Here is a 26,386-nt window from a genome sequence, read left to right as displayed (position 1 = left end):
TTCCATGACATGCTTGAAGAGTCAGAGCCCACAGCTCTCCCAGGATGCTGGCTGTGAAGGGAAGGCTCGAGAGGGTGGTACCTGGAGTCGGGGGTTGCTGTTTTGGCCTCCCTCGGCCCCCAGTCTAGCGGCTCCTCTCTGCCTTTGCCCAGCTCTGACCTGGTTAGATGCGTTTGAGTCTCGAGTTGCCTTGAACAGTCGCCTCAGTTCTCCAAGTGTGTTGCCTTCTCTACAAGATCTTCCAAGTCTGTCTGAGGGCGCAGCAAGGTTCCAGGGAGGGCAGAAGTCAACATGCCACGACTTCACAGAAGAGTGAAAAATAAAAGACGGCTCTTCTCTCCTGCTTCCCCGTATCCAGGTTCAAAAACGACCAGGCTAACTACTCGCTCAACACAGATGACCCACTCATCTTCAAGTCCACTCTGGACACTGACTACCAGATGACCAAACAGAACATGGGCTTTACTGAAGAGGAGTTTAAGAGACTGGTGAGTGGGTGTGAGCCCTGGTGACTTCGATGCAGGCCCTGAGGGTGAGGCCTGCAGGTCGTCACCTCGAGGGGTGAGGAGTGAGTTTGCCCCAGGAGGCCGAGCCAAGCCAGGCCTACAGGTAGGGGCATTCCGCACGGAAGACATCTTTGGCTGACCTAAGACCAGCTTTTCCCCTCTGCTTGGGTTGGGCACCCTCAAAGAATCTGGTGAAAGATGTCGATCCTCTCCCCAGAAAAGTGTGCTCAGCTAGAAAATTTTGTACTTTTCAGGCTATTCATAGATTCCCTTGACTTTAGGGGTTATGATATCCCAAGTCTGTCCCTGAAGGAGTATCTCTCTGGCCCCACACATCCCACCCTGTCAAAGGTTTCTCCAACACCCTTCTCACATCTCTAAATCATTTAGTGCCACTTTATGAACACAGAACCTCAAGGCTTCTGCTCCGGCACTTGCTGCTCTGGGACCTCGAACAAGCCCTCCCCGCCTGGGCTTCATTAATTGCCCACTCTCAGTGAAGAGGATGACCTGTCACTAGCTGGCTGAGGGCTCCCTTCCATGCTCTCTGGCTTCATGTTTCTGCTATGCTGGCTCTTCTAGAACATCAATGCAGCAAAGTCCAGTTTCCTCCCAGAAGATGAGAAGCAGCAGCTTCTTGATCTGCTCTATAAAGCCTATGGGATGCCACCTTCAGCCTCTGCAGGTATGTCCCTGTCTGAGCCTTTGGGCTGTTGCCCTGCCCTGGCTTCAGCCTGGCTTTCTGCTGGACTTGCAGCCAGATGCCCTCCTTTCCTATCTTGGGCAATGCCAAGGATGGGGGGTTACAGGGCTCTGGCGGGTGGCAGCCTCTCACTGAGTCAGCTTACTTTCTGTATAATGCTGTCTTTGAGGCTGGTCTGACAGTGGGGGGGCCTTCCTGAAGCCCAGTCCCAAAGGTCTTGGCAACGCTGGGCATCTCCATTGCTGCTCAGTCAAGGGCAGGAGTTAGGCCCAGGTCCTAGCTCTGTTCTGCTCCTTCTTTCCTATGGGCCATAGAGAAGCACCCCCTTGCTCTGAGCCTTAGTCTCCCCATCTGTAGGAAGGGGTTCCTCTCTGGCTCTGATGTTCTGTGCTTTATGTCCAGGCTACTACAAGGTGCCTAATCATTCTGCTTCTGTGACCTGGCAAACAGGGCAGCACCCCTGAAGACATCACAGTCGCCTCTCTCCGAGCCCTCATCCTGTGGATGGAGTCTTCACAACTCCATGGGGTCAAGCAACACTCTCTCCTTCCAGGAAGGCTATGATTTCCATAGTCAGCAACTGACACTCTTGAAGCCTCTGTGCCTGTTTCTACACTCACATATACCTTGGCATGGCCAGATCTCTCCTGATTATGTGCCAGGGCCTGAATGAATCTGAAACCCTCCTCCTATTGTGACTTGTGCTGAAAATCTGGTGCTCAATAAAGAAGCTAAGGGCTGGTATCATGCGGCACATGGGTGTGGTGCTGTGGTCTTAGGAGGGCTAACGTGTGTGGTGTGAGAGCAGCAGGGGCCTCTGGGGCACCCAGGCTCAGGCAGCCTGCTAGCTAGCAGCAGGGCCCCAAGAGTCTGGAGGGGACTGAATGGGAAGTCAGAGCTCCCAGTGGCCTGCTCCCCAGAAGAAGCAAGCCTTCTCTTGAAGTGTTATCTGCTTAAGTGACCCCTGAAGTCTTAGCCCCCTCCTACTTTGGGTGTTAGAGAAAAGACCTCCCTTTCAGGCTCCGGAAGGTGTGGCGTGGAGTGATGGGGTGAGATGGAAGAAGATGCCTCAGACACTAGGCCAAGGGGTGGTGCCGGCCTTTGCCGACACCAGCATCGTCTCAGGTACTTCGTGCCATGGAAGCCTGGGCGGTGATAGATCCCAGCTACTTGTGGACTTGGGGGAACAAGGCCCATCCCCTGCTTTTGCTGTTTAAAGGAGAAATCATCTTAAACCAGTCACACAAATCATCAGCATTTTATTTTCTGGGTCCTAGGTGTCACTTCTCTTGACAGAAAGGGGTAAGAGTTGATCAGATAGTTTGGAGCACAAAATCCCTTCCCTAAAACTGGATCTGTGAAGGCCCATGAGGGAACCTCAGAGCTGCATAGATGGTCAAAGAGGTTAGTGGACAGTTGCTTCCAGAATAAAAGGTCAGCTCCCTCCCTCTCTCTGCTGAAAAAAGGTATGAAGTTTTTTACAAAGTTTAAAAGTGTTTTTTAAAAAAGGGATATGAAGGTTCTGACCCAGAAGGTTGGGGCTGGAGAAGGGGCAGAGCTGGGACCTGGTCCCCACCCAGGCTGCCAGTGAGAGGAAGGTGGCTGGGTGGGCGGCTCACCCAGGGGTGCAGGGCCCAGCCCCTGAGTCCCGGTGCCCACTGGATAAACACCATCCTGTGGTTACAGTGTCTTGAGAGTGTACGTGGGCGTGGTGAGGAGGTGGGAGCGTGGAGCCTGTGGATGTGGGCAGAGGGCTTTCCCAGGGCAGGGGCCATGGTGGCCCCTGGGGGTGTCTTTTCACTCTGGCCTGGCTTGCCTGTGACAAAGGCTCCGAGAAGAGGCTGCTGGGCCTGTGCCAGGGCCCCCTGTCCAGGTGGGGACAGCCGGTCTCTCTTCGAGCCTCCCTGGGCGAGGACAGACTCAAGACGAGGTGGTCCCAGCGCTGCTCTCCGGCGGGTTGCCAGCTTCCTTGTCAGAGGGGCCCGCCTCAGCCTGCGCTTCTGGAGAGGAGAGGGACAGGAGCATGCACACAGAGGCAGGGCCCAGCGGAGGAGCAGTGGGTGAGCCCTGGGCTGCAGGACGGGAGCTAGATTGCGGTGGTGGTGGCCGGAGGGTAATTTTGGCCTACTCTCTGCTTACAAAGAAAATGCATGTGGTGGTACTAGTATAATCAAAATCATCTAAAGGCCAGCATCCTGAATGGATGCTGAAAGCGTCAGGCACAGGGCTGTTGAGGGCCAGGATATCCGTGCAGGTTCTCCAGAAGGAGAGGGCAAGTGGGAAGGCCCCGCATAGAACAGGGGCTCAGGTGAAAAGGTGGCTCTTGTAAGACCGAGAAGGGCATTGATCTAGGCCAGCTCAGGGGAGTGGCAGAGGTGGCCTGCATCAGGGGTTGGCGGGGAGCCTGCGGCAGCATCTTCCCCAGACGAGCCACACTTCCCTATGTGGCCTCTCTCTGCATCTGTGGGCTAAGCCCTTCACCCGACTAAGGGGAACCCACACAATCCACACGGCAGCCTGGAGGCGTGATGAGGGTCATGTTGCGGATGAGAAAAACCGAGGCTCAGAGAGGTGAACTGATTAGCCTGAGAGCAGGGGGTGGAGAAAGCCAGTGTCCTTTCCAGTGAATCTCACTCCTGGCATAAAGCAGCATTCTCCCGGGTCCCTGAGGCCGGTGATTGTGGACACTGCCTCTGGCTGCCCTGGCAGCAGTCTGGGAAGTGGGCGTTGGCAGTAATGAGTGGTGCAGGCAGAACTTGGATGTCTGGCTCTCCCCTTGCCAACACTGGCCCCCAAGGTTATCTCCTGTCCTGGGGTGGTGCCTGTAGCAAAGGCTTGGTCCCAGAGAATCCTTCTAGACCTCCAGAAGCCTGACAAACTAGACTGCACTTCAGGCAAATCTGGTACCCTTTTTTGGCTCTGAGCCTCCTGCCCTGGCAAGCAGGAACATTGGTGTCAGATTCCCAATCACCTCTGTTCTACCATTTCCTCACTGTGAGACCTTGGGTAATTTATTTACCCCGTGCCTCTACTTCTCGAGTTATAACCATGGATGGTGACCCTCTGCCTGTGTGCCAGGGAGGTGCAGGCCCAGATGTGGTCATCTGGCCCAGGGGAATGCCTCAGCCAGTGGGAATGGTCCTTCTGTGCCAGTCCCAGCTCTCTTGGCCCCAGGAGAAGGTTCTTGAGCAACCAGCTCCTCTGGGGCCAGTTTCAGAGTATAATTTGAAATGGTTCCTGGTCACACACTGTGGGGCAGTGTCTACACTTCTTGTCTTGCCTGTTGTTTCTCTCTCATTAGGCAAAGGGAGGAAACGTGTGTGCTGCCCATGTAAGGAACGACAGGGAAGACAAAGTTTTGCACATGACATGCTTAGGGAGTGTCAGCAAACAGGCCCAGGCCTTCAGGATGGGCTGAGCCCGGGGCTCCCCCTTCGCCCTGGCTGTGTATCAGTCTCTCTGTATCTGTACTCACTCACTAAGTCTGCTGGATTGACCTGCTCACTACGGGGCCCACTAGAAGGTTCCTCAGCCAGGCTGGACTGTATCACGAGTGCCTCACTTCCTTGCAGTGAATGCTGTTCCCTCCTAAGGTCCCCTTTTTCAATGTCAGTTACCCTGGCAGGCAAAGGTCATGCATCCAGAGGACCTAGACACTTCAGAGATTCTGAATCGGGAACCCGGTACCAGAAGGGCCTGGTTCCAACTACAGCTGCTGAGGCAGAGGGAAACAAACCAGTTTCCTGGAACTGAGGGTAAGAATACAGAGCTCAGCACGGTAGCTGGGCATGCTGGTCAGTCAGTCAGTGAACAGCCCTTGCCTAGGCACCTCTATCACGTGCCTGAGGCACAGCCTGTGCGGGAGAGGCCGCAGCCTGGAGGAGGGGCACGTGCCAGGTGGGACAGTGGGGGTGGCCGGAGGAGCACCTCCCGCTGCCTGAGAGCGGGGCTGTGCTCACAGCCGGCTTTGCAGCTGAGCAGTCTGGCCTCCGAGAGTGAGGAGGGGCTGAGGTGCCCTCCTCCAGCTGGGTCCAGGGCGCCAGGGGAGGAAGACAGAGCCGAGGTGGGCGGGGCGAGACTGGAGGCTCGTGCCAGTGAGGACTTTGGGCCACACAGCCAGGGAGGCTGACCACAAGAACAGGGAAGGGGTGTGGGGGGTGGCTCTTTGGGTCAGGCACTGGGCAGCCAGATTCTCATTCTCTGTTAACTTCCCGATGACCCTGAGCAAGCAGCTCAACTTCTTTGGACCCGTGTGTCCATACTCCCGTAAAGTCTCTGTTACGTATTCCTAGGTCACTTTTGCTCAGTTAGGGCCTAGGGCTCTAGACAGGGGTCTGCACAGGGAAAGAGGGCTGCAGCCCTCCCAGGACAGCTCACTGGGGACACACACAGATGTACATTGCTGTGGGAAGCGATGTCACACAGATGCAGTCTCTCTGGCGCTGTGGGGACAGAGAGGAGAGGGCCCTAGCCAGTGCAGGGGGGTCATGGAACCCCCCAGAAGAAGGTCCCAGGGCTGACCAGGAGAACGGGCTAAGTGGCATCCCTGGGAAGGATACAGGGAGGAATGAGGGGTGTCCCAGGCAATGTGCAGGGTGGTGGGGGCTAGTTCCTCCACTCGTCTTTCAGCCTGTGGCTTCCAAGCACCCGTTGGTACACTGCAGGGGGCCCCTGCTCTCCTGGAGCTCCTGTGTTTGAGACCTCAGCAGGGTGTGCCGAGGGTCACATGGCCATTTAGCTGTCAGGCAAGGCCCCTCGAAGTGCCTGGTAGGAGCTCCAGCCTGAGGGGGAGGAGGCAGTAGCCAGAGGGCTGGGTGCGGGGTGTTCCAGCAGAGGAAACAGAAGGCTCTGAAGGGGACAGACCTGCACCCTGACACACACAGACCAAAGATGTGGCTGGAGGGCAGCTTGCTGGGGGGAGAGCTGCCTCCAGTGGGACCTGAGGGGCGGGGCAGGGCCCCATGACGGTCGTGCAGTGGAGGCCTGTGCCCAGTCTGGCCTCATGATGAGTGCGTGGGGGGTTTTGTGGCAGAGGCATGAGAGGCCAGGACAACTCTGAGTGAATTCTGCTGGCTGTCGTGTGGAGAAGGGGGCCAGGGCAGGCTGTGGGGAGGGAGAGACATGGAGGAACCTGGAGGTGTCTTGGAGAACAGAGGGGACTTGTGGAAGGACCTGGGGTGGGAGGGGTTGTGAGGGAAGAGTCCAGGATGCCTGGCCAGAAAGCCCTCATGGCCTGAGATGCTGGTTCCCTCCAATCTAGGGACTGGCTGGACACTGCCCTTGACCATGAAATGGGGGCCTGACTTAAATTTATTTTCTTCCCTGAAAGAGTGGGCAGTCTAGGAGGGCACCCTGGAGCCCAGAAGAGGGTCTGTCACATGCAGGAGTGCTAACGACCCGACCCGTGGGTCCTGACCTGACCCCTCGAGGGCCAGCTCGCCCATGTCTCCAGCCAGCTTCCTCACGCTCACAGCCTCAGAGTCTCCCTGGATGTCAGGGACAGCGTTCCGACGGCCCGTCCGGTCACAGGAAATGAAGTCCGAGTAGGAGGACTCGACTTCCATCATGCCGGTCGCATTGCTCTTCAGGCCTGTGGGGACGGGAGCAGGGGCGGAGGTGAGTCTGGGTGCAGCCTGCGGGGAGGACTCAGCTCCGGTCCCCAGCACTGATGTCTTTGGACAAAATGACAGTTGTTGCCTTGATCATTGGAGACAAAGCACAAAAAACTACAAAAAACAAAATACACCACTGTGATTTCATACCCAGGAAATCATCAACATTTAAAAAAATCACCCTTGTCTTTTTTCTAAGTGAAGTTGTTGAGAAATACTTATTTGTGGATGTCACACTGCCAGGCCCTGGCTCAGAGCTGCAGATAGAGCGCAACCAGTTGGCCTGGCCCCTGCCTCAGGGAGCCTGCAGTCTACTGGAGGCGGCCTCCCATTGCCCAAGCGATTGCCCCCGTGCTCAGAGCTCTCAGGGAGGAGGCAGGGGGCACAATGCCTGCCAGAGCCTGACCAAGGCTGGCGGTCAGGAAGTGACATTTTAGCTGAGATTCAAGGAGGAACAGGCCTTAGCTAGACAAGGAGTTGAGGGGAAGAGCATCACAGACTGGGGAGCAGCATGGGAGGCGGGAGGGCAGGGTGGGATGCAGGGACTGGGAGGGCTGCAGGCTGGGCTACGGTGGGAGAGTGGCAGTGACACCAAGGATGCCGCTGAGCTGGGCGGAGGCCAGATCACACCTGCGACTTGGTCCCTGAAAGATTCCAGCCAGGTCGTGATCAGATCTGTCCTCTCAGAGATGACTCCAGCATCTGGGTGGAGCTGGGTCTGGAAGGGGGCAGGTGAGGGGACTCCTGCTGCAGGTAAGGCATGAGAAGAAGGTGGGGGTGGTGAGACGGATTCTAGATGTGATCTGAAGGACGAATCAATCCAACCTGGTGTTTGACTGATGGGAAGTGAGCTTTCTGACATGAGGAAGTAGGTGGACAGAAGTGTGACCTACTGAGATGGGGAGCAGCAGAGGAGGGATGGTGGGGAGTGATGGCGCAGTGACGATGGGGTTCTCTTGACCTTGTGAACTCTGAAATGCCTGTGAGCCCTCCAAGGAGCGGGGTGGAGCTTAGAAGAGGGACGGGGAAGCCAGGAGAGGAAAGATGGTTAACAGTCCTGGTTAATGCAACCTAGAGAGAGCAGAGAACCACATAAAAGCCGCATACACTTAAAGAAACAATTCAGGGATCATACTATATACATTGTATTTTATATCCTACTCTTTGAAATACTCTTAGAGCATCATTGAGGTTCCCTCTAGATGATTTCTGTACATGTGTACTCGGGTGTACTATGACTTATTTCCTTAGAGTATACTCCTACAAGTGGAATTGCTGGGATAAAGGAAAGAGTGAGGTAATTTTTAAGACATTGTTTGACACATTTCCAAGTTGCCTTCCAGATTCGTACAGTGGTATTTATAATGACAAAAGAGGAAAAAACCCTTAAACTCAGTGGTGTTCCTATTTATATTCCCATCAACAGCTGGACTGTCCGAACTATCCGTTTGCACCCTTGCCAACAACAGGTATTGCTAGTATATAAAAAATGTTAATCTGTAGGGAGACAGGGGTACCTCTCATTGAGCACCCATGATTTTTTGAAGGCAATCAAATCACACACCACATGGACTCTGGTCACTTGAAAGACCCTGAGGTGGAAAGTGGGGAGGGTGGGCTGAGCCACTGGCCTGACCTCTGGAGTGTAGAGCCTCCTGGCTGAGGCAGGCCTAGCAAATCCCTGTTCTAGACACACTTGGGCAACTGCCAGTGCTCTATGCTGTGAGCATGTTTACTGCACATGTCAGTAATAGCAAGCTACTGAGCAAGCACAGAGTCACCCACACGTGCATCAGCGGGCTAAGCATTACATGAATTACAAAGTATATATATATTTTCATGCAAAAGGAATGTACCAGCTGGCCCTGTCCTGAAACAGCAAGGACTCTGAGATAAACTAGTAATTCCAAAATGTAGACTGCAGAACACCACTTAAAACCAAACCCAGTTTCTGTGGGTAAAGATGGCAGATAAAAGGAAAAAACCTTGTCAAGTGGTTCTTTGGAAGTAAGAGGAACTTTCATTTTTAAGACTGTATTTTTGAAATGGTAGAAGTTTTTAATAAGCCCAAGTTATTGTGTGATGCTTTCATATGCTAACTGATCCCTCCAGGAAGTGCCCAGGGTGCGCCCCCGTAAATGGGGTGTACATGCGTGTGCGGAGGGGGCTGGACCCACATCTCCACGCAACACCTGGCTCAGGAGAGATACCTAAAGAATAGACTGAGGGCACTCAAAGATCAGACAGGGGAGTCTGGGAGGTGTCCTGCAGTAGAAAGACAATGAGAGACATGAGCTTGTGTTATGAACCTGGCTTTACAAACCGGACCTTGGGCAAGATTCCACCCATCTCTGGGCCTCCATCAGCCCACCTGTAAAATACAGGCAGGGCCAGAATTCTACAGCAACCCCCCCAAGCTCCAGCAGAGGGCAGGCGAGCTTATTTTTCTTGGTTGCCTTGAGAGCCGTTGCCCTAGGTAGTGCCATGGCTCCTCAGCAAAACAAAACTACTCTCTGAGGTCCCAGAGGGGGTTCCTTCCGTAGGTCACACATTTCCTCCCACGCTGCCCTCTGGAGAAACTGAACCGCTCAGAGCTTCAGATCAGGAATGGCCTGTCGCAGTAACAGGTAACAGAGTAACAATTATGACAATTCTAACAATAACAGGTAAGGTCACATTTGCCAAGTCCTTACGATTTATGTACCTCACAAAACTGCCACGACAGCTCTGAGGTTGGTGAGATGAGTTTGTCACCATGACTCAGGTGTCAGGCAGCCCTACCTGGCCCCTAGGTCCAGGTTCATGCTCCACATTATATCTGCCGCCGAGGGGAAGGAACAGACCCTGGGCAGGCCGCACCATTTCCCTGAGCCCCATCTCTTCAGCTCTTTTCCTCCCATGAGAATGCTGGCGGCCTGACAACAGGGCTGTTTGGATGTCCACCAGGCCAGTCTGCAAGCCTGATGCGGACGGCTGAGCTCTGTGGCTCCATTTCAGAACCTGAACCAGCACCTGACCCTGGCAAAAAAGTGGGTGTTCAATACATACTCGTTGAGTTAGATTTGAATCTTTCTACTTATCTTCCTACCCTCCATCCCTCTTTCCCTATCTGTAGGGGCAATGAGGAACTCCCTCTCAGGACAGCAGGGGAGGTCTCTGTGCGCTGCAGGCTGCCCTGCCGTTAAGTCTGGGATCGCTGGGATCTGGCGCTGGGGGAGCTGCAGGCTCCACCTCAGAGGCCCGCTTCCCGCTGGACCAGATACCCGTCAGGCTTGGGCTCCTGCCCGTGCCCAGCTGACCTCACAAGCTGCCTAGGGCAAGGAGCTGAACTCCTGGCCAAGCTCGAAGGCCAATCCTGGAAAACACTAACCGAGCTAACGTGCTCCAGCTGCCCCAGCCCAAACCACTCAGGGAAGAGCAATTTTCCAAAGTGATTCTGAGTTTGGGTCTCGGGGGCTCTCTGACCTGCAGGGCAAAAACACAGTTTCATTTTTCTTCAACATTTGTATTCTTCCCTCACACTCTGCTCTTTATAGGCAACAGCACATGGAGAAAGAAAAGAAAGAATCCTCAGAGTTGGAAATTATGCCAGAAAATGGTCATTTTCTGACTCTGTTAATGAGAGTGTTAACTCCCAGGATGTCTCTAAGGAGTGACCTGACAAGATGCATCAAGAAATCCAAACTTTTTCCATATCCTTGAGCCAGTCAGCTTATAACAATTTATCCTAAGAAAATAATCCAAGTTGTGCTTAAGATAAATGAACAAAGAGGTGGATCACAGTATTATTTATCACAATCAAAACCTAAAGTCACCAAAATGAGCTCCTAAATGGATATGTCAAAACCTAAATGGACAACAAAGAAATATATACATATCCAACTAATTTATATTCAAATAAAATACTATCCAGGCATTAAAATATGAATATTTTTAAAAGGCACTGGAAGATGTTCACATACACTGTTAAATGAAGAATCTCAATCAATATAATCATGTATTATGATTTTAAAATATTGTTTTGCATTTTCTAAATTTTGTGAAAGAATTCATTTTAATTCTTGAATGTGTGCATGTGGTATAAAACTCAAAAGGTACAAAAGAAAAAGGAGTAAGAGCTCAGTGGCCTCCTTGGACTCAGACACCCTCCCCAGGGCAAGCACTTTCTTGTGTCCTTCCGGAGACGGTCTGTGCAATGTACACACCCCCTCCTTCCTTCCCTTCCTTTTATTTAAAATAAAAGGTTGTTTTCCATCATGCTTTTTTCATTTAAAAATCTATGCTGGAAACAAATCCAGACCACTAGGAAGCCACTGCAGCATTGACTATATCAAAACCCCAGGAACAAATCCAAAGTCCTTATACAGCTAAATTTTTTTAACCATTTTTACTGGCTGCATGGTATTCTGTTGCCTTACTACTGTACGTGAACTATTTTCCTGTTGATGGACTTCGGTGTTCTTTCCATAAAAACAGAATTTGCCCCATTAAGGGATCTGTGAATTTTTTCTATTACAATAGATACTGCCTAGTTTCCCCCCACCCCCAGAGCATAATTATTTAACATCCACTTGGCATATACGAAGGGTACTTCATTTTTGCCACATTCTCATCAGCACACCCCTCAGCCCAGGTGAAAACTATGTGGCTGTTTTCAGCTTCTATGGCTCCTGTGAATGAAGCTGAACATCTTTGTGTGTTTCCTCTTCTCTGTTATTTACTCAAACACTTTTGTCCATTTTTCTATTGGATCATAGCCCCTCTTCTTAGTGATCTGTGTTCTTTATAAAGAAATTCATCTTTTTTAATTAAAAGGAGTGACAAGTGATTGTTTACTTGTTATTTGTTCTTTGACTTTATTTTTGGTGTTTCTCCCCATGCACACCTTTTTTTCTATTCATGAAGTCAAACTGATCCATTTTTTTTTATGGTTTCTGCATCATACTTAGAGATGTAGTCCCCACTCTAAGATTAGTATTTTCTTATACTTTTATAGGTCTATTTTTCATATTTAAATCTTTGATCTGGAATTTATTTGCTTTAAGGAATGAGAGATCCACCTTAATTTTTCCATTGATCTCAAACTGTGTAATAATCAAACTAGAAGGGATCCCAGAGCTCACCTAGACAAGCCTCCCATTAATAGCTGAGGACACTGAGGTTCAGAAAGGGAAAGTGATTTGCCCAAAGTTCTTGAATCTAGGAGTCCTAAGTCCTGGCTGGGAGCTCTTTCTCCCATGCCATGCTGCCCCTCGGGAGACTCCAGTGCCATCACAACTTTCTGAGGGGTGAGTGTGGTGTGGTGGAAGGCATCTAGTGAGAGTGCACAGGTCTGTATCCCTGTTTACTCGCTCAGAGACCTTGGACAACTCCCTTCACCTCTCTGGACTCCAGTTTCCTCCTCAGCAATTTGGGGGATAACAGTAACACCCTGCTGCTGCTCAGGAGCTGGTGTGAAGTGTCAGTGAGGTGATGAGTGTCTGATAAGGTAGGGGAATGTTAGAGGCAGGCAATGAATAAGTAATTAGTATGGTCCATTTTCATTCAACTCCTTTGTTTTCACTCTGTGTTTAATGGCACATAGAAGGTCAAACTTAGGTTTCCTTCTTTTGTGCTTTAAGGTGCTAAGGAAGATACAAGTTCCACAAAAGTGGTGGTCCTGCCCGGCATGTCTACTGCTATATCTGAAAGACCTTTCACATAGTCTAAGCTCAATGAATATTCAATGAATGAGTGAATAAAATGTTCTAGATTCCAGGGTAGAACGAGCAAAGGGTATGCAGTCGTTCATCCTAACAGAGGCCAAAGGTCTGGCTCAGTCTCTGCAGCAGGGTGACCCCACTGGGTCCCTTCCTCTTCAACTTCCTTTTCTCCCATCTGAGTAATATAGGTTGAAAGAGGATCTCTAAGTCTCTTCTAGTCTTGACTTTCCTTCCTTCCTTCCTCCTTCCCTTCCTTCCTTCCTTCTTTTCATTCACTCACTCATTCATTCATTCAGTGTTTACTGCACATTCTATATGCCACCCACTGTACCAGGTATGGTGTATACATTGGAGACTTAAAAGATATTTACAATCTGATAAAAGAAAAAGGCATTGAACAGGTCAATGAGTCTATCATCACAGATTGTTCTAAGTGCTATGGAAGAAAATAGGGTTCTCTGCATGTGGATGGTTCAATTAAAGCTTGTATGGTCAAGGAAGTCCTCCTTAAGGAGGTGACCTTGTGCTGAGAATCTCAGGAAGGTTGAATGGAGAGTGATCCACACATAGCCAACAGCCAATCCGAGTCTACAGCAATCTAACATCAAGGTCAACAGAGCGCTCCAGAGTGACGTTCTTTTGCTCTTCCTCATCCTCGGGAAGTTTGGGGGCCTTGCTGAGGTCTGGACACTCGGAAGACATTTGATCCTGGAGCCCAGGACAGAAGAGAAGAGCCCTTGTACTCAGCTTCCCAGACCTTCGCTGGCCTGGGGCCAGAGGCTGAGGCTTTGCAGGTGCCTGCTCCGGGCACTGCCAGGCTTCCCCACAGGAAGCCGCCTTCTCCCTTTAGTCTTTAATTCTCCCCCTAGTTTCGTGAACTGAAGTGGCCCTGGGCCCTGCCAAGAGCTACACGGTCTGTTCCAAGTCTGCAGCTATCAGTCCTCATTGCTCAGGCCGGTTCCATTACAGCTCCAAATTGTTTTCCAAATATACCAGAAAGGTCATTTCCTGTTTTTTTTTTTTCTTTTTAAAAAATTAAATATTTGCAGAGACTATACAAAAAGAAAGCAGACCCTTTTTCAAAGGACACAGAACACAGAGTGAGACTTGGTCCCATGGGAGAGGCCTTGGGAATGGGGAAAATGCTCTCTAAGGCTTCTCTGCGGGAATAAAGAGCTATGGAAAACGGATGGAAATACCAGGGCCTACTGAGCTGGCATTCCTCAGATTCAAAGGGAAGCGGCTTTTCTCTGTGAGGGGCAGCCAGAACCAGAGAGGCACCAAGGCAAACAGTAATGCCAGGGCCCCAAGCCTAGCACATTCCCAGAACCTGGGAAATACCAGGGCAGCTGGATCTAGCTACATGCAGCCTGCTGGGGATGGCTGCTAAGCTCGATCTAGTGCCGTAAGGGCCCACCCACAGCATAGTCACCAGAGAGAATCCCGTGTCCTGCCAGGTCAGTGCCTGATGCCCGTACTGAGGCTTTGTCTGGAGGCAGTCAGGCGGGGGCCTTGGCCTCAGCACCCAGCAGGCCAGAGCTGCGCGGCCTTGGGTGCAGGTGGTGGAGAGACCTGCTTCGGGAGGCCGTGAGGTAAGGAGGAACGGGTAGGGTGCTGGGGTCACACAAGGTCCTCAGTGACTCCCAGTTGCCACGGACACCCTTCTGCTCAGATCTCTCTCCTCCAGAGGCCTCCAGACACCGCATCCTCCGGGCCCAACCTCTCAGGCCTTTTCTCAACTTCTTCCACACAGGCATCTCCTCCATTAGGGACCTTTGTGTTAGAGGTCACTCAGGACCAGGCCTGGGTCCTCTTCTCTGTCTGCTCCCTTGGGGTTCTTAGCCTTTCCCTTAATGGTATGTGTTGATGACTCCCAGATGGCTCGGTCCATCCTTGGAGCTCCAGATTTGACGGTCTAACTGCCTACCTAGCTCAGCCTTTGCACATCTCACCAGCGCTACACACGTCACAGCTCACGTCAGAAGTCTCTCTCTCCAGCCTTCCCCCTCTCAGTGAAGGCACCATCCACCCAGCCTGCCAAGACGGAAACCTGGAGCTATCTGGGATTTCTCTTCCTCCTTTACGGCTCACATACAGTCCTACAACCCATCACCAGGTCCTGTCATTTCTACTTGCAAAAGAGAGCTGGGACTGGCCCACCTCTCCCTCTACATGCACCACGTGGTCCCCACCATCTCTCACCTAAGCCCCTAGTGGCACCTCCTCACTGCATCCCTGCCCCTCCCTTGCCTTTGGGCCAAAGTTGATTTTCCATCAAGCAGCCAGAGTGATGTTCACAAATCAGACATTGGGTCATGTGATTCCCCTGCTTCATTCAACCTTTGATACTTTCCCACTCCTTCTGGCAAAATCCAAACTCTCTACACAGCCCCAAAGTCCTACCTTGGTCTGGCCCTGCCTTCCTGCTGCAACCTTGTCTCACGTCCACTCTCTTCTTGACCCATTCTGCTCTTTAATTCCACAGATCAGCTAAGCTCTTCCTGACCTCAGGGCCCTCACAAGATTGTTCTCTCTTCCGGAACATTCTCTGTCATTCTGCTCTTTACAGAGCCTCATAGATGGATTCTTGGCCCTGCCTTTTTCAGTTTTCCTGCTCTAGGAGCCTGACATGTGGCTGTAGCAGTTTTAAGTCTCCAGAATCCCTCTGTCCACCACTACTGCATGCCCGGAAGACCTGGCTGAGCTGCCTGGAGTCTTGTGAGAAGTGGTGGACACAGCAAGGCCTTTGGGGCTGCTCAGCTTCTGCCCCTATAGCTAAGCCACTCATCTGACCACAGATTCCTTGTCTGTAAAATGGGGCTCTAACAACCGCCTTGAAAAGTGGCTGTGAGCGAGTAATCTGTGATGAAATCCTTACTATATGCCAGACCGTGCCAACAGCATCTACAAGCATTATCTCATTTAGTTTTACAGCAGCTCTATGAAGGAGAAAGCATTATTATTCCTGTCATACAAAAACGGAAGATGAGGTGCAGAGAGGTTAAGCAGCTCAAGGTCATACACCCCCTGAATGTGCAGCAGGACTGAGCCTGTGCATCAGGCTGGGAAGCACAGAAGTGAATTAGCATCGTGCCTGACGCATAGTAAGGGTTTGTTAAAAACTGTCCATTCCCTTTTCTACCCTTTTTCTCTCCTCTATCCCCAACCTCATAATAGGGCATTTCTGAAGGAAGGGCAAGAAAGCAACGAAGTCCCAAGAAAACATTCTACAATGCCAGCTAAAACATACACCCAGATACATTTTATTCATATGGAAGCAAAATTCTGTTTAGAATTTTCAGCTGGAGGTAAAAATGTTCCGAATCTTTTCAGTGATTTGGGTTGATTCTCCGAAGCGTGCCACCGAGTTCTATTTTGTTTTTAACCTAACTTTACAGCAATGGTAAAAATGTTATTTGGGGGCACAGACTTTCAAACTCCCACCCCCTCAGCAGCCATATCTCACCCTGTGGCAGGGCAGCGTAAGGACTTCACGTCGGGCTGAGGCTGGGGCTTGGGAAGTGATAGAAACTCTTCAGTCCATGAAAGTCTACATTTTTATGGAGGTGTTGGGAAAAAGCAGAATAGTCCAGCTGCATTACTTCTCGTGGACCAGGCATGCTGGGTCTCCCCAGGCCGCCTGCTGTTTACACACGGTCTAAACTTGGTGAGGGCTCAGCTAGAGAGCAAGGTTCCCAGAGACCAGCAGCCCCCGTCATACTGTGAGGGGAGGGCAGGAAGGGAAAGTGAGGTCACTTCCAAGCGGCCGGCCAAAGGTTCGGGGCTGGACTCAACTTCAGCTCTGCTGGTGCCAGGAGGGGTGGCTCTGGGCAAAGTTCTTTCCCCTTAAGCCTCAGGGGTCTCAAGTGTGGAATGAAGGGGTAAACTGGGCATCTCTGTGGTGGTTTTAAAACACATCTGCAAGTTCTCTGATGCTCCTCCTGTCCGGAGGTGGAGCCTTACCTGCATCCTCTTGAATGAGTTGGCCTTAGTGACTTGTTTCTAATTAACAGAACTGCAACAGAAGTGACACTGTGTGACTTCCAAGATGGGCTAAAAAAGGTGACACATCCTCCACCTGGCTCCTCCTGGGACACTTGGCTTTGAAACTGTGAGCTGCCGAGTGGGAAATCTGAGGCTGCCATGCTTTGAAGAAGCCCAAACCAGTCCCACAAAGTGACCACATGCAGACAGTATGGAGAGAGACAGGCAGCTGGCAGCCCCTGGCTGCACTGGCCCCTTGCTGTTTCAGCTCCAGTCACTACCTAACTGCAATTGCACGAGAGATCCAAGCCAGAGCTGTCCAGCCAAGCTGTTCCCAAATCTCTGACCCACAGAAACCATGAAAGGTAATAAATTACTACGTTATTTTAAACTACTAAGTATTGAGGCTGAAGTGTTATCCAGCATGGATAACCAGTGATTCTAGCGTTACTTCCAGCTCTGGGGTCCCACTTCCTATCCTCTAGAAGTCTGTAAAAAGCATGCCTCACACCTACTGTGAAGAACGAAAAGAAGTAAGGTGTCATCTCTATACTATTAATTCACTCATCCATTCATTTAACAAAATTTTACTGATCACACCAGGCCTGGGACTACGTGCCATGGATACAAAAATGGTGAGACACCATTGTGCCCTTAAGGGAAGTGTTCACGGGCTAGTTAGGGGGAGATCAACTCGTACACCTATAATTCTCAACAAGGGAGCAGGAGAGTACATATCAGAATTACCAGAATCACTCGGGGAGGGTCATGCCTCCCTCAGTTTCAAAATGCCAGGCAAGGGGAAGGGGTATGTGCTTTCTACCTGAAGACCACTGCCTCCAGCAGCCTGTTACTGGTAGGAGGATCACACATGTAATGAGACAGAAAAGGGCTTAAGGACCACTTCTGTGTGTAAGTCTTTAAAGGCTTTCAGAATCTTTAAAAAGCTTGGTAGTTAAGAGCTGTAACAAAACGATGTCTACGGCAGGGTGAGCCTCAGGAGTCTGGTCATCAGACATGGTCACTAATTTTAACGAAGCTGTCCCTCCCCTCCTTCGCATTGCTCACTGGACACTGGGGATTCAGTAGTGGGTGACAGACTCCCTGCCCTCATGAAGCTCACATTCTAGTGGAGTGACTTGCACTAGCAAACAGAATAAATATCAGCTGGCAGAAGTGCTATGGAGGAAATCACAGCAGGGCAAGGGGAGAGGGCTTTCCTGTGGAGGGGACAGGGAGCTTCCCCGATAGAGTGACACTGGAGCAGAGACCTGAAGATGTAAGGGACAGAGGCAGGCGAATGCCTGGGGAAAGTGTGCCCAGCAGATGGAGCAGCAGGCAGGCAGCGGGGCCTGCCCGGGGTCCAGACAGATCACAAGGAGGCTGCGGGGCTGGGAGCTGGGAGCGGGGGAGGAGACCAAATGTGCCCATCTGTGGGGTAGGCGTGCTACGTGTCAGACACAGGCACAGACACATCCCATATATCATCTTATTTATGCCTCACAGTAGCCCTCTATCACTGGATCCCTTTTCCACGTAGCTAGGACACCCCAGAGCCTGGATTCATGCCCAGGACTGGCTGGCTCTTAGGCCCACAGCCTCAAAAGGAGTACCTCTCTCCTTGGCTCGGGGGAGCAGAGGACATGGGAACCCTAAGAAAGGTGAGCTTAAAGGGCTGAGGAGGCAGGAGGCGAGTGACTAGAAGAAAGGGAGGTTGTCCTCTGCCTTCATTTATACCTGGCTCCATCTAGTCATCTGACCTGTGAGAATTCTGCTCCAGCACTGAGAACTACAGCATGTCCTTTCATTCCTTCCACACTTACTAAGTACATACTCTTTTTGGCAATAGTACTGAAGGCACTGCATTATTTAACCCTCACAGTGGAGAGAGCCCATGGCTCAGAGAAGTGTCATGAGTCACCGACAGTCCTCCAACCAGGCGGTGGCTGACTGAGGACTTGAACGTGCGCCTCCTCACCGCCGACCCAGTGCGCGTCCTCAGGGTGGTGCACCCCCGGGGCGGCTTTGCCCCGATGTGGATGCCGCTGCGCCTGTGTCACCACATCAGAGAACTGTTCTGTTACCAAACTCCCTGCCCTCTGGCTTCGAATAAGCCTAAGCGCTGTCACAACGGTGATGAAGCACTTCCAGAGTGACTGGCTGGGTGCCTACGACAATGCTCCTGCATGGTGCCTAATAAATATTTTCGAAAAGAGAGAATGAACGAGTTAGAAGAGATGTACAATGGATCTGCTGACAGGAGAGCTCAAGAGAGCCTGCAGCTATGCGCCCTCTGAGTCCCTGCTGGGCCCCTCTGCACGCCGCCTTCTGAATTTCAGAGGGATGGGCGTCTGAACAAGTGCCCTTAACACTGACAAACTGCAGCAAGGCAGAGAGGGACACCAAGCCAGGGATTCAGATGACAGCAAAAAGATCACGTGCTGAACTGCTGCTGGTTCTGACGCCAATGGAGAAACATAGCCCCACAAAACCATCATCACTTTACAGCCGCTTGCTGAGAAGAGCCTACATGACAGGCAATGTTGACAAGTAGAAATTACACTGAAAAACCTTGTCTCTTGCCTATGTCAACCCCAAATTCGGGCATATCAAAGACATGCTTGTAGCTTCTTAGCTAATAAAGCCATTTATAAAATACATCAGAGTCAAATTTACTTTGTCTAATTATTCCTCAGGGAATGACTCACTCCAGATCACCAAGATTCCCACACTGTTACTCTTTTAAGTATCAAAACCTTATCCGCAGACAGAAAGTAGTCTAGTGGTTGCCTAGTACTGGGGAAGGCTTGGGGTTGGGAGGAGGATCCGGAAAGGGTGCAGGGCTTCTTTTCGGGGTAATGAAAATGTTCTAAGATTGATTATGATGATAGATACACAACTCCGAATATACAAAGGCCACTGAATTGTACACTTTAAATGGCGGAACTATACAATATGTGAATTGTATCTCAAAAAAGCTGCAAAAGAAAACCCTATCAGAATTACAGGATAGAAATTCCTCTCAGGTATAGAAGTAATGCATTCATGTATTACCCACTAATCATTTTTAAATGATTTAAGATCAGTGCTGTTAGCACGGTTTTTGTATCTGCTACAATACAGCAATGTTCTCAGTATTACAATATACAGGGCATTTGGCCCTACACTAGATACCCCCATATTTTTTCTGCTTGCTTTATTTTTTTTTCTAAAAATGTCCTTTACTTTCACCATAAAGCTTGGTGGTTAAGCTCATGTGCTTGAGTTGTGTGGCACTTACTAATTTACTGGCGGCATGGTCTCTGGTGAGTTACTACAACTCTCTGTGCCTCAGTTTCTCCATATGCAAAATAACAGTACCAACCACACTGGAGGCTTACGAGGATTAAATAAGATAATGTGTATAAACATTTAATGCTATTCTTGGCAGTGGTGAGCCAGACGGAATTTCAGCTGTCAACACTCTTCTCGCTGATGTCAGTGTAGCTGTCTGGCGCAACCCTTCTGACCTACGAACCCAGAAACCAGCAAACCTGCTGAGTATGTTCAGGACACCTGCTGTGTTCAGTGAACAGGGGTTGGGTGTGCAATTTTGTAGCCAGATATGGAAAACTCCCATGGATGTGTCTAGGCTTCAGTGACATTAGGTAGTTTTGTATTAGGAATTTTGAGTCCCAGAAGCCAATCATAACTGGGACAATTTTTTTTCACCCCCAAACAGAAAAACCTAGAGGCCTGGAGAGGCCACCCTAGATCCTGGCATCTGGGAGGCTGGTGCCTAAGGGGACACAGCAGCCCGTTAACACGTCAGGCTCTTTCCGGACCAATGGTTCTTAAAATCCGGAGGTCACAGGCTTTTGAGAATCTGAGGAAAGCTACGGACACTTTGCCCAGGAAGATGTACATGTGTGCATGTACACATACATAAAACTGTACCCATGATTATGAGGAATTTGGAGTCCCAGAAGCCAACCATAAACCCTAGTTAAAACCCCAGCATCCTCAAGGTTCCGTGGCTCTGAGCCCTGATGCTCCCACGGCAGCTGGAACAGAAGGTCCTTTGGAAGCTTGCCCACCTCAACCGGCCTTGGCCAGATAAACAGTCCTGGGAGCTGACTGCCGCATTCTACTTGCTGCAAACATCTGTGTCCAGGGGATTCCCAGGAGCACTGAGTCAGAACAGGCCTGGTGGCTCAGGAAGCTACTGCAGGCCCAGGCCCAGAAGGCTTGCTGAGAAGCAGCAGAGGATTTCTAACCCCAGAGCAGCTGCCTGCAAAGGAGACTCTAGCTCTGACAACAAAGAGGAATCTTCGTTGTGGCACTGGAGGCAGGCTAGGCCATGAGAAGGAGTTCAAAGAGCTGGACATCCCCATACTCCCAGGACTACTAGGACTTGGACAGAAAAAAGGCTGGAAATTTTGCCCTAAGTGCAAGGAGACGGAGCTGAAAGAAGATGGGCAGCTTGTGGATAGGGGAAATTGCATGAACCATGGATCAGAGGCTGTTAAAAATTACTAACTTATGCCAGAAACATTAAATACCATAAAAATATGAACACTGACCCAAGATGGTCATATTTCCAGGCAGGCTACTCATGTTCTATGAACTGCAATTTTCTTCCAACTAGAAGGGACCCACACAGGCTCTCCTCTTCAGATCATGGGCTGTGCTTGTTTTTTATGGGCTTGTTTTTGCTTCTCTGTCACAGTATCAAAATTCCCATAATGCGCCCCCATCTTTATGAAAACAAACATTGGTGGAGAGGAAGGCTGGCATCATGCCCAAGTTTGCTAATAACTCCTGTGTAGGCTTCCATCTGCCTAAGTGGATGGCTGAAGAAACCCATTCTCTTTTAAGCCAACAGAGGTAAAATGTCTTTCTGATGCTATAAAGCAACCGTCTGAAAATGGAATCGTGACTGTGAAATTGCAGTGTGATGTTATACAACTTCCGAAAAGGGCCATCCTGCCTTTTCTTCATAGGACCAACATTCCTAGTTTCATATGGAACCTATTTCTTTTCTTTCTTCAAACAGAAATAAAGGTATTTAGGCCAGCACCTGTGATGTTATGGCAGGACAGCAGGAACAACGTGACTACCCACCTGGTTTAGTTTCTTTTTCCTGCTCGCATCTCTTCAGGTTTCCCACTGTGGACTAGTCAGTGTGGAAATTCTAAAGAACCAGAAGAAAAGCAAAGATCAGAGCCAGACATACCCTAGGGCTGTAATGGGAGGACAAGTTAACAATATCTATTAACACATTAAATGTGCACATCCTTTGGGTCAGTCAAATACCTAGAACCTTATCTATAGATATGAACACAGAAGTAAAAGTTTTGCTATTGTATAATAGCAAAAAAAGGAGGAAACACCTTAAATGTCTGTTACTAGGAAAAAGAGTTAAACTGTGGTGTTATCAATACCATGAGAAACTATGTAGCCATTACAAAGGATGACATTTTGCTGTACCGACATGGAAAAATGTTCATGCTTTATTATTAAAAAGTAGTGTAAACTTGTAAATATTACTTCTTTTTAATAAAAAATATAAACATGATTGTTTATGCTTGGAAAAAAGAACTGCATTTGTGTACATACTTTTTTGGGTATCTATATAGAAAAAGGCAAATAGCAATCTATAAACTCTGCTTCTCTCTGGGACTCAGAAACTGGGGGAAAAGGAATTATAGACTTTTGCTTTTTACATTAACTATTTTGGTTTTGGTTGACAATTTCAAAAGAGGCATACATCACTTTTATTATCATTACACATATATTTAAAATTCTGAAATATCAAGAATGAAGGCAAAAGATAATTTCAGACAAAGACTGGGCAAGTTTGCGATTTACAGACTGCAAAATTAGGAAGGATATTGGTAAATTTAAAGTACTGATTGAGTGAAACAAAGCTGAATGGAGAGATAAAAACAAATTTGACAATATTATATATTTGAAAATTATAACATTGAAGATGGAAGAGAGATCAGAGTGAAAACTTCCTAAGGTCCTTGATCATTCAGGACAAACACAGAAATATTGTTTTACTCAAGACAACATTCCATATTAAAAATTTAAAGGTAAAAACAACAAAATATAGTAACAGAATGCATAAGCATCAAACCAGTTAAGCATGATTTAGGGTAGAAAAGTCTAATCATCCAAAATTGTCTATGTAATTTTAATTAAATTTCAGTAAGAATACCAAGGGTGTTTTTGGAGGAGGGACTAGATAAAATTACTTTAAAGCTCATACAGAATAATAAATAACCAAGAAAATCAGCCAAGAAATAATAAATAAAATTATAAAAAATAAATAGGGGATTTGTCTTATTAGATAAAAGTTTACTGTGCAGACACTGTAACAAAGAGATATGGTAGTAACATAAGAATAGATAAATAGGTCTATAGACTCTAGAATAGCAAGTTCAGAAATAGATACAATAAAGGAAATTATTTATAACATAGATGGGATTATAGTGCAAACGAGAAAAGATGGCTTATTTCATAAATGGTGCTGACATATCTAGACCAAAACCTGACCGCTACCTCTCACTATGTGCAAACATAAATTCTAAAGGAATTAATCAAAACCATAAAAATATTAGAACATTTAATATTCATATAACTTTGTGGTGGGGAAATTATTCCTAAACAAGGCAAGAAATCTAGACAATATGAAAAGAAAAATAGACAAAATTTTAATAAACAAATAATAGATTGGAAAAAAATATTTGCAATACATATGGAATCCTTAATATATAAATTTATAAGGAGCTCCTATAACTTGTTGAAAAAAAAGGCAAACAATTCAAGAAAAAAAGGGTGAAGGAACTTCACAGAAGAGGAACATGAAATGGCCATGAAACAATGTTCCATCTTATAAGTAGTAAAGAACAAACAAATTAAGCAACTACAGGATACCATTTTCCACCACCAGCTTGTTACAAAATAAAACCGAGATGGTGGGTGTCCCAGACTGTTTAATTGGTCACAATGAGCACAAGTATTACTTTAGCGGAAATTAGTGAAGAAAATAGAAACAATAACAAAGAAGCAGAGGAGAGCAGAGACAGAACTTTGGTAAACACGCAAGCTACCCATTTGTCTTTACATAGGATGGTAGACTGCACTGCTGCTTTTCTTACTTTTATTTTTTGGGTCAAAATAGAACAGCTTTTCCATTCTATCATTTTAATAGTTGGAAAACAATTTTTTTAGAAAGCTTCATGGAGGGAGAAAGTGCACTTTATTTCCCAAGCATTTATGTCTTTCATTTTAAAAGGGAGATAAAATCTTGTTTAAAAAAAATTCCCCCTTAAAAATCCAAAAGAAGGCTTAAAGCTTTGGCTTGGAACTGCCCTGTTAAGGTGACACATGGGCTTGTTCAGGGATGTTGACTGCTTTCTGTGCCTTGGTGCCCCTGACTGTCTTCCTCCCCCAAACCCAATTAAATAGCCAACACTCAGGGGAGCATCTCTCCGCTGGGAAGGAAAGCCCTGCACAGGGCAGCTCAGCAGCTCTGCGCACAAGGTTCTCCTTGTGATGCTTTGGCATCTGTATCCAACGGGTCCTGGAATCTAGAGGAATGCAATGGATTGTTTTGCAAACCATTCTTATGGAAGAAGAAAGCAGAGGAAACAGTTTATCCCAGTGGATGAAATAAAAGAGAAAAGCAGAGAACAGCCCTCACAAGCTCCTGAAGAAGAGCTACCGACGCTCAGTCTACCATTTCCCGGTTACCTGGAAAGCATACGCGGCTCTTCCCGGGAACGCTCTGCTCTTAACTTTGGTTATCTCATTGATGATATTTTATCGAAATAATAATGATTCTTCACATTTCTACAGCACTTCAAGATACTTTTTCTTATTTGATCAGGACCAGGTTAGTTTCATTTCCATTTACAGAGGAAAATGAGGCCCAAAGAAGTTAAGGATCTTTCTAGGTCACACCTCAAGTTGGGAACAGAGCTGAGATACAAACACAGGTCTCCCAACCCCAAGTCCATTAGGAGCTCAGGTCTGAAGTCACAGAGAAAGGGGAACTATATTAAAGCCTATCAGTAAAAACAGGCTCTTGGGAGTAACAGATTCTTCCTGCCCCTTATGAAAAAATTATAGACTGGGAGTAATATTCTGTGCCACCTCAGAGAGAAACTTTGCTCATATACTAGAAAATAGCTGCTGAATAAGGGAAGGAAATCCCCTTTAAAGAAACCATGCTCCTCTCTCTGCCCAACCACATTCTTCTCCAATGATGCTAGACCTTTAAAGCCCTGAGAGACAGCATCCTATCGCTATGCCCTCAGGGCCCAGCCCTGCGGCTGGCACAGACTAGAAGCCACTAAATTTCTCAAATCCATCTTCTTCTTTCAACTCCTCCCACATCCTCTAGTCCTCCCCAACATCAGTCATCTCTCCCCTTAACGACTGCCACAGGCCCCTTACCCTGTTCAGCTCTTGGCCCCCAATCCATTTCCACAAAGCAAATGTCACCCACAAAGTCGAAAGTGACTGACTCCTGATCTCTGTTTAAACAACACCTCTTCAAGCAAGCCTGGCCTGACCACATGCCTCCTCTATCATCTATCACTAACCCTGTTTATTTCATAGCACCACTAGATGTCCTTGTAAGCTTTGTGTGACGAAGGACCATGCCTGCTTTATGTAATAATGTCCACCTATCACCTTGCCCAGTGCCTGGCAGATATCAAGTGCTCAGTAAATATTGGCTGAATACATGAAAAATGTATTGAAGTGAATTGAAGGCTCCACTCAAAGGCTACTGTCCCTCCACTTTCTCAGGCACTGTCCCTCTCGCAGGGCACATAACAAACACATGTGTTGGGTTATCTGAGTCTTTTTCCTATTAAAACTGTAAGCTACTTCTAAGGCTTACATACCTTGGTATTTCCCAAGGCACCCTGCACCATGCCCAGCATGGAGGGGGTTCTTCACAGTGAATGAATTCATGCACACATGCAGGAAAGGACAAGCAAGGGCTGCAGCCTCCCCCCTACCCCCCACCACAGATACAGGATTCTCCCATCCAGGGCACTGCAGCACAGAACATGAGCATCTTTGAGATACGCAGAGACTGTCCAGGAGAAATGAAAATCAGAGCTAAACTTGAAATGCGGTGGTTGTGTGCAGGTAAGAGAAGTGGGGGGGACAAGCATGTATTGCTAGTGGCAGCTACTTCTATACAGGCAGAAACTTTCTGGTGCCAAACTGGAAATTGTATCAGAGATCTAAAAAAGGTCATACTCTTTGACCTAGCCATGCCTTATTAAAAATCAGAGAAATGAAATCACTGGGTGCTGACTTAAGTATGTTTTTCTGTACTGTCTAACTTTCCTTCCATGAACATATTCTAATTTTGTAATAAAATAGCCCCCTAAAAAACACAAACACAAACCCCATCACAATAGATGTTATAAAAACAAACCAACGGCAAATCCAACGGTGACTTTGGACTATAAAATCACCCCTCCCTTCGTTTGCTTACTAAACTTGGGATTGCAGGTTCAGGGGCATCTACAGTTGGGGCTCCTGCCATTTGGGAGGCAGAGTTCCTTTCGGAAGCCACGGGGGACAGGAAGGTGCCAGGAGTGAAAGCTTCAGCAGGGCAGCTCTCATTTCTCCTTAATGCAAATGCTGGTGAAGTTCTGAGAATTAGGAAATGGAGAAGTATGGGGGTAACCAACCAGCTCAAGATGAGGACCTCCATCCACTAGATGCTGATCCACTCTGACGATTCATTCACCTGCCTGTCTCCTGATGCACCAAGGACTGCACAAGGCTAGAGCCTGTCCCTTTATCACCCGTTTCTCTAGCCTCATGCTTAGTATGAGTCTGCCCTCAGAGTAATTTAACTGAGCA

General features: G+C 48.4%; 2 protein-coding genes across 8 annotated transcripts in view; one reads left to right on the top strand and one right to left on the bottom strand.

Annotated features, from left to right (window-relative positions):
• ADA (adenosine deaminase) overlaps positions 1 to 1,961 on the top strand; it is a 30,346-nt gene extending 28,385 nt beyond the window's left edge. For 3 of the 4 annotated variants that reach the window (XM_057503013.1, XM_036902189.2, XM_036902193.2), the window contains 3 exons: positions 359 to 488; positions 1,089 to 1,191; positions 1,612 to 1,961. In XM_057503013.1, the coding sequence (XP_057358996.1) occupies positions 359 to 488; positions 1,089 to 1,191; positions 1,612 to 1,673 (295 nt within the window). In that variant the 3' untranslated portion in view covers positions 1,674 to 1,961. The remainder of the gene's footprint in view (positions 1 to 358; positions 489 to 1,088; positions 1,192 to 1,611) is intronic. The other variant, XM_036902190.2, reaches the window with a different exon arrangement.
• A 490-nt stretch (positions 1,962 to 2,451) lies between these two features.
• PKIG (cAMP-dependent protein kinase inhibitor gamma) overlaps positions 2,452 to 26,386 on the bottom strand; it is a 75,929-nt gene continuing 51,994 nt past the window's right edge. For all 4 annotated transcript variants that reach the window (XM_036902196.2, XM_036902195.2, XM_036902194.2 and 1 more), the window contains exons 2-4: positions 21,611 to 21,680; positions 6,626 to 6,799; positions 2,452 to 3,209 (exon numbers count right to left, since the gene is read on the bottom strand). In XM_036902196.2, the coding sequence (XP_036758091.1) occupies positions 3,130 to 3,209; positions 6,626 to 6,776 (231 nt within the window). In that variant the 5' untranslated portion in view covers positions 6,777 to 6,799; positions 21,611 to 21,680 and the 3' untranslated portion in view covers positions 2,452 to 3,129. The remainder of the gene's footprint in view (positions 3,210 to 6,625; positions 6,800 to 21,610; positions 21,681 to 26,386) is intronic.

This window comes from Manis pentadactyla, chromosome 5 (genome assembly GCF_030020395.1).
Source record: "Manis pentadactyla isolate mManPen7 chromosome 5, mManPen7.hap1, whole genome shotgun sequence".
Classification (NCBI taxonomy): Eukaryota; Metazoa; Chordata; class Mammalia; order Pholidota; family Manidae; genus Manis; species Manis pentadactyla.
This window is presented reverse-complemented; position numbering and strand designations above follow the sequence as displayed.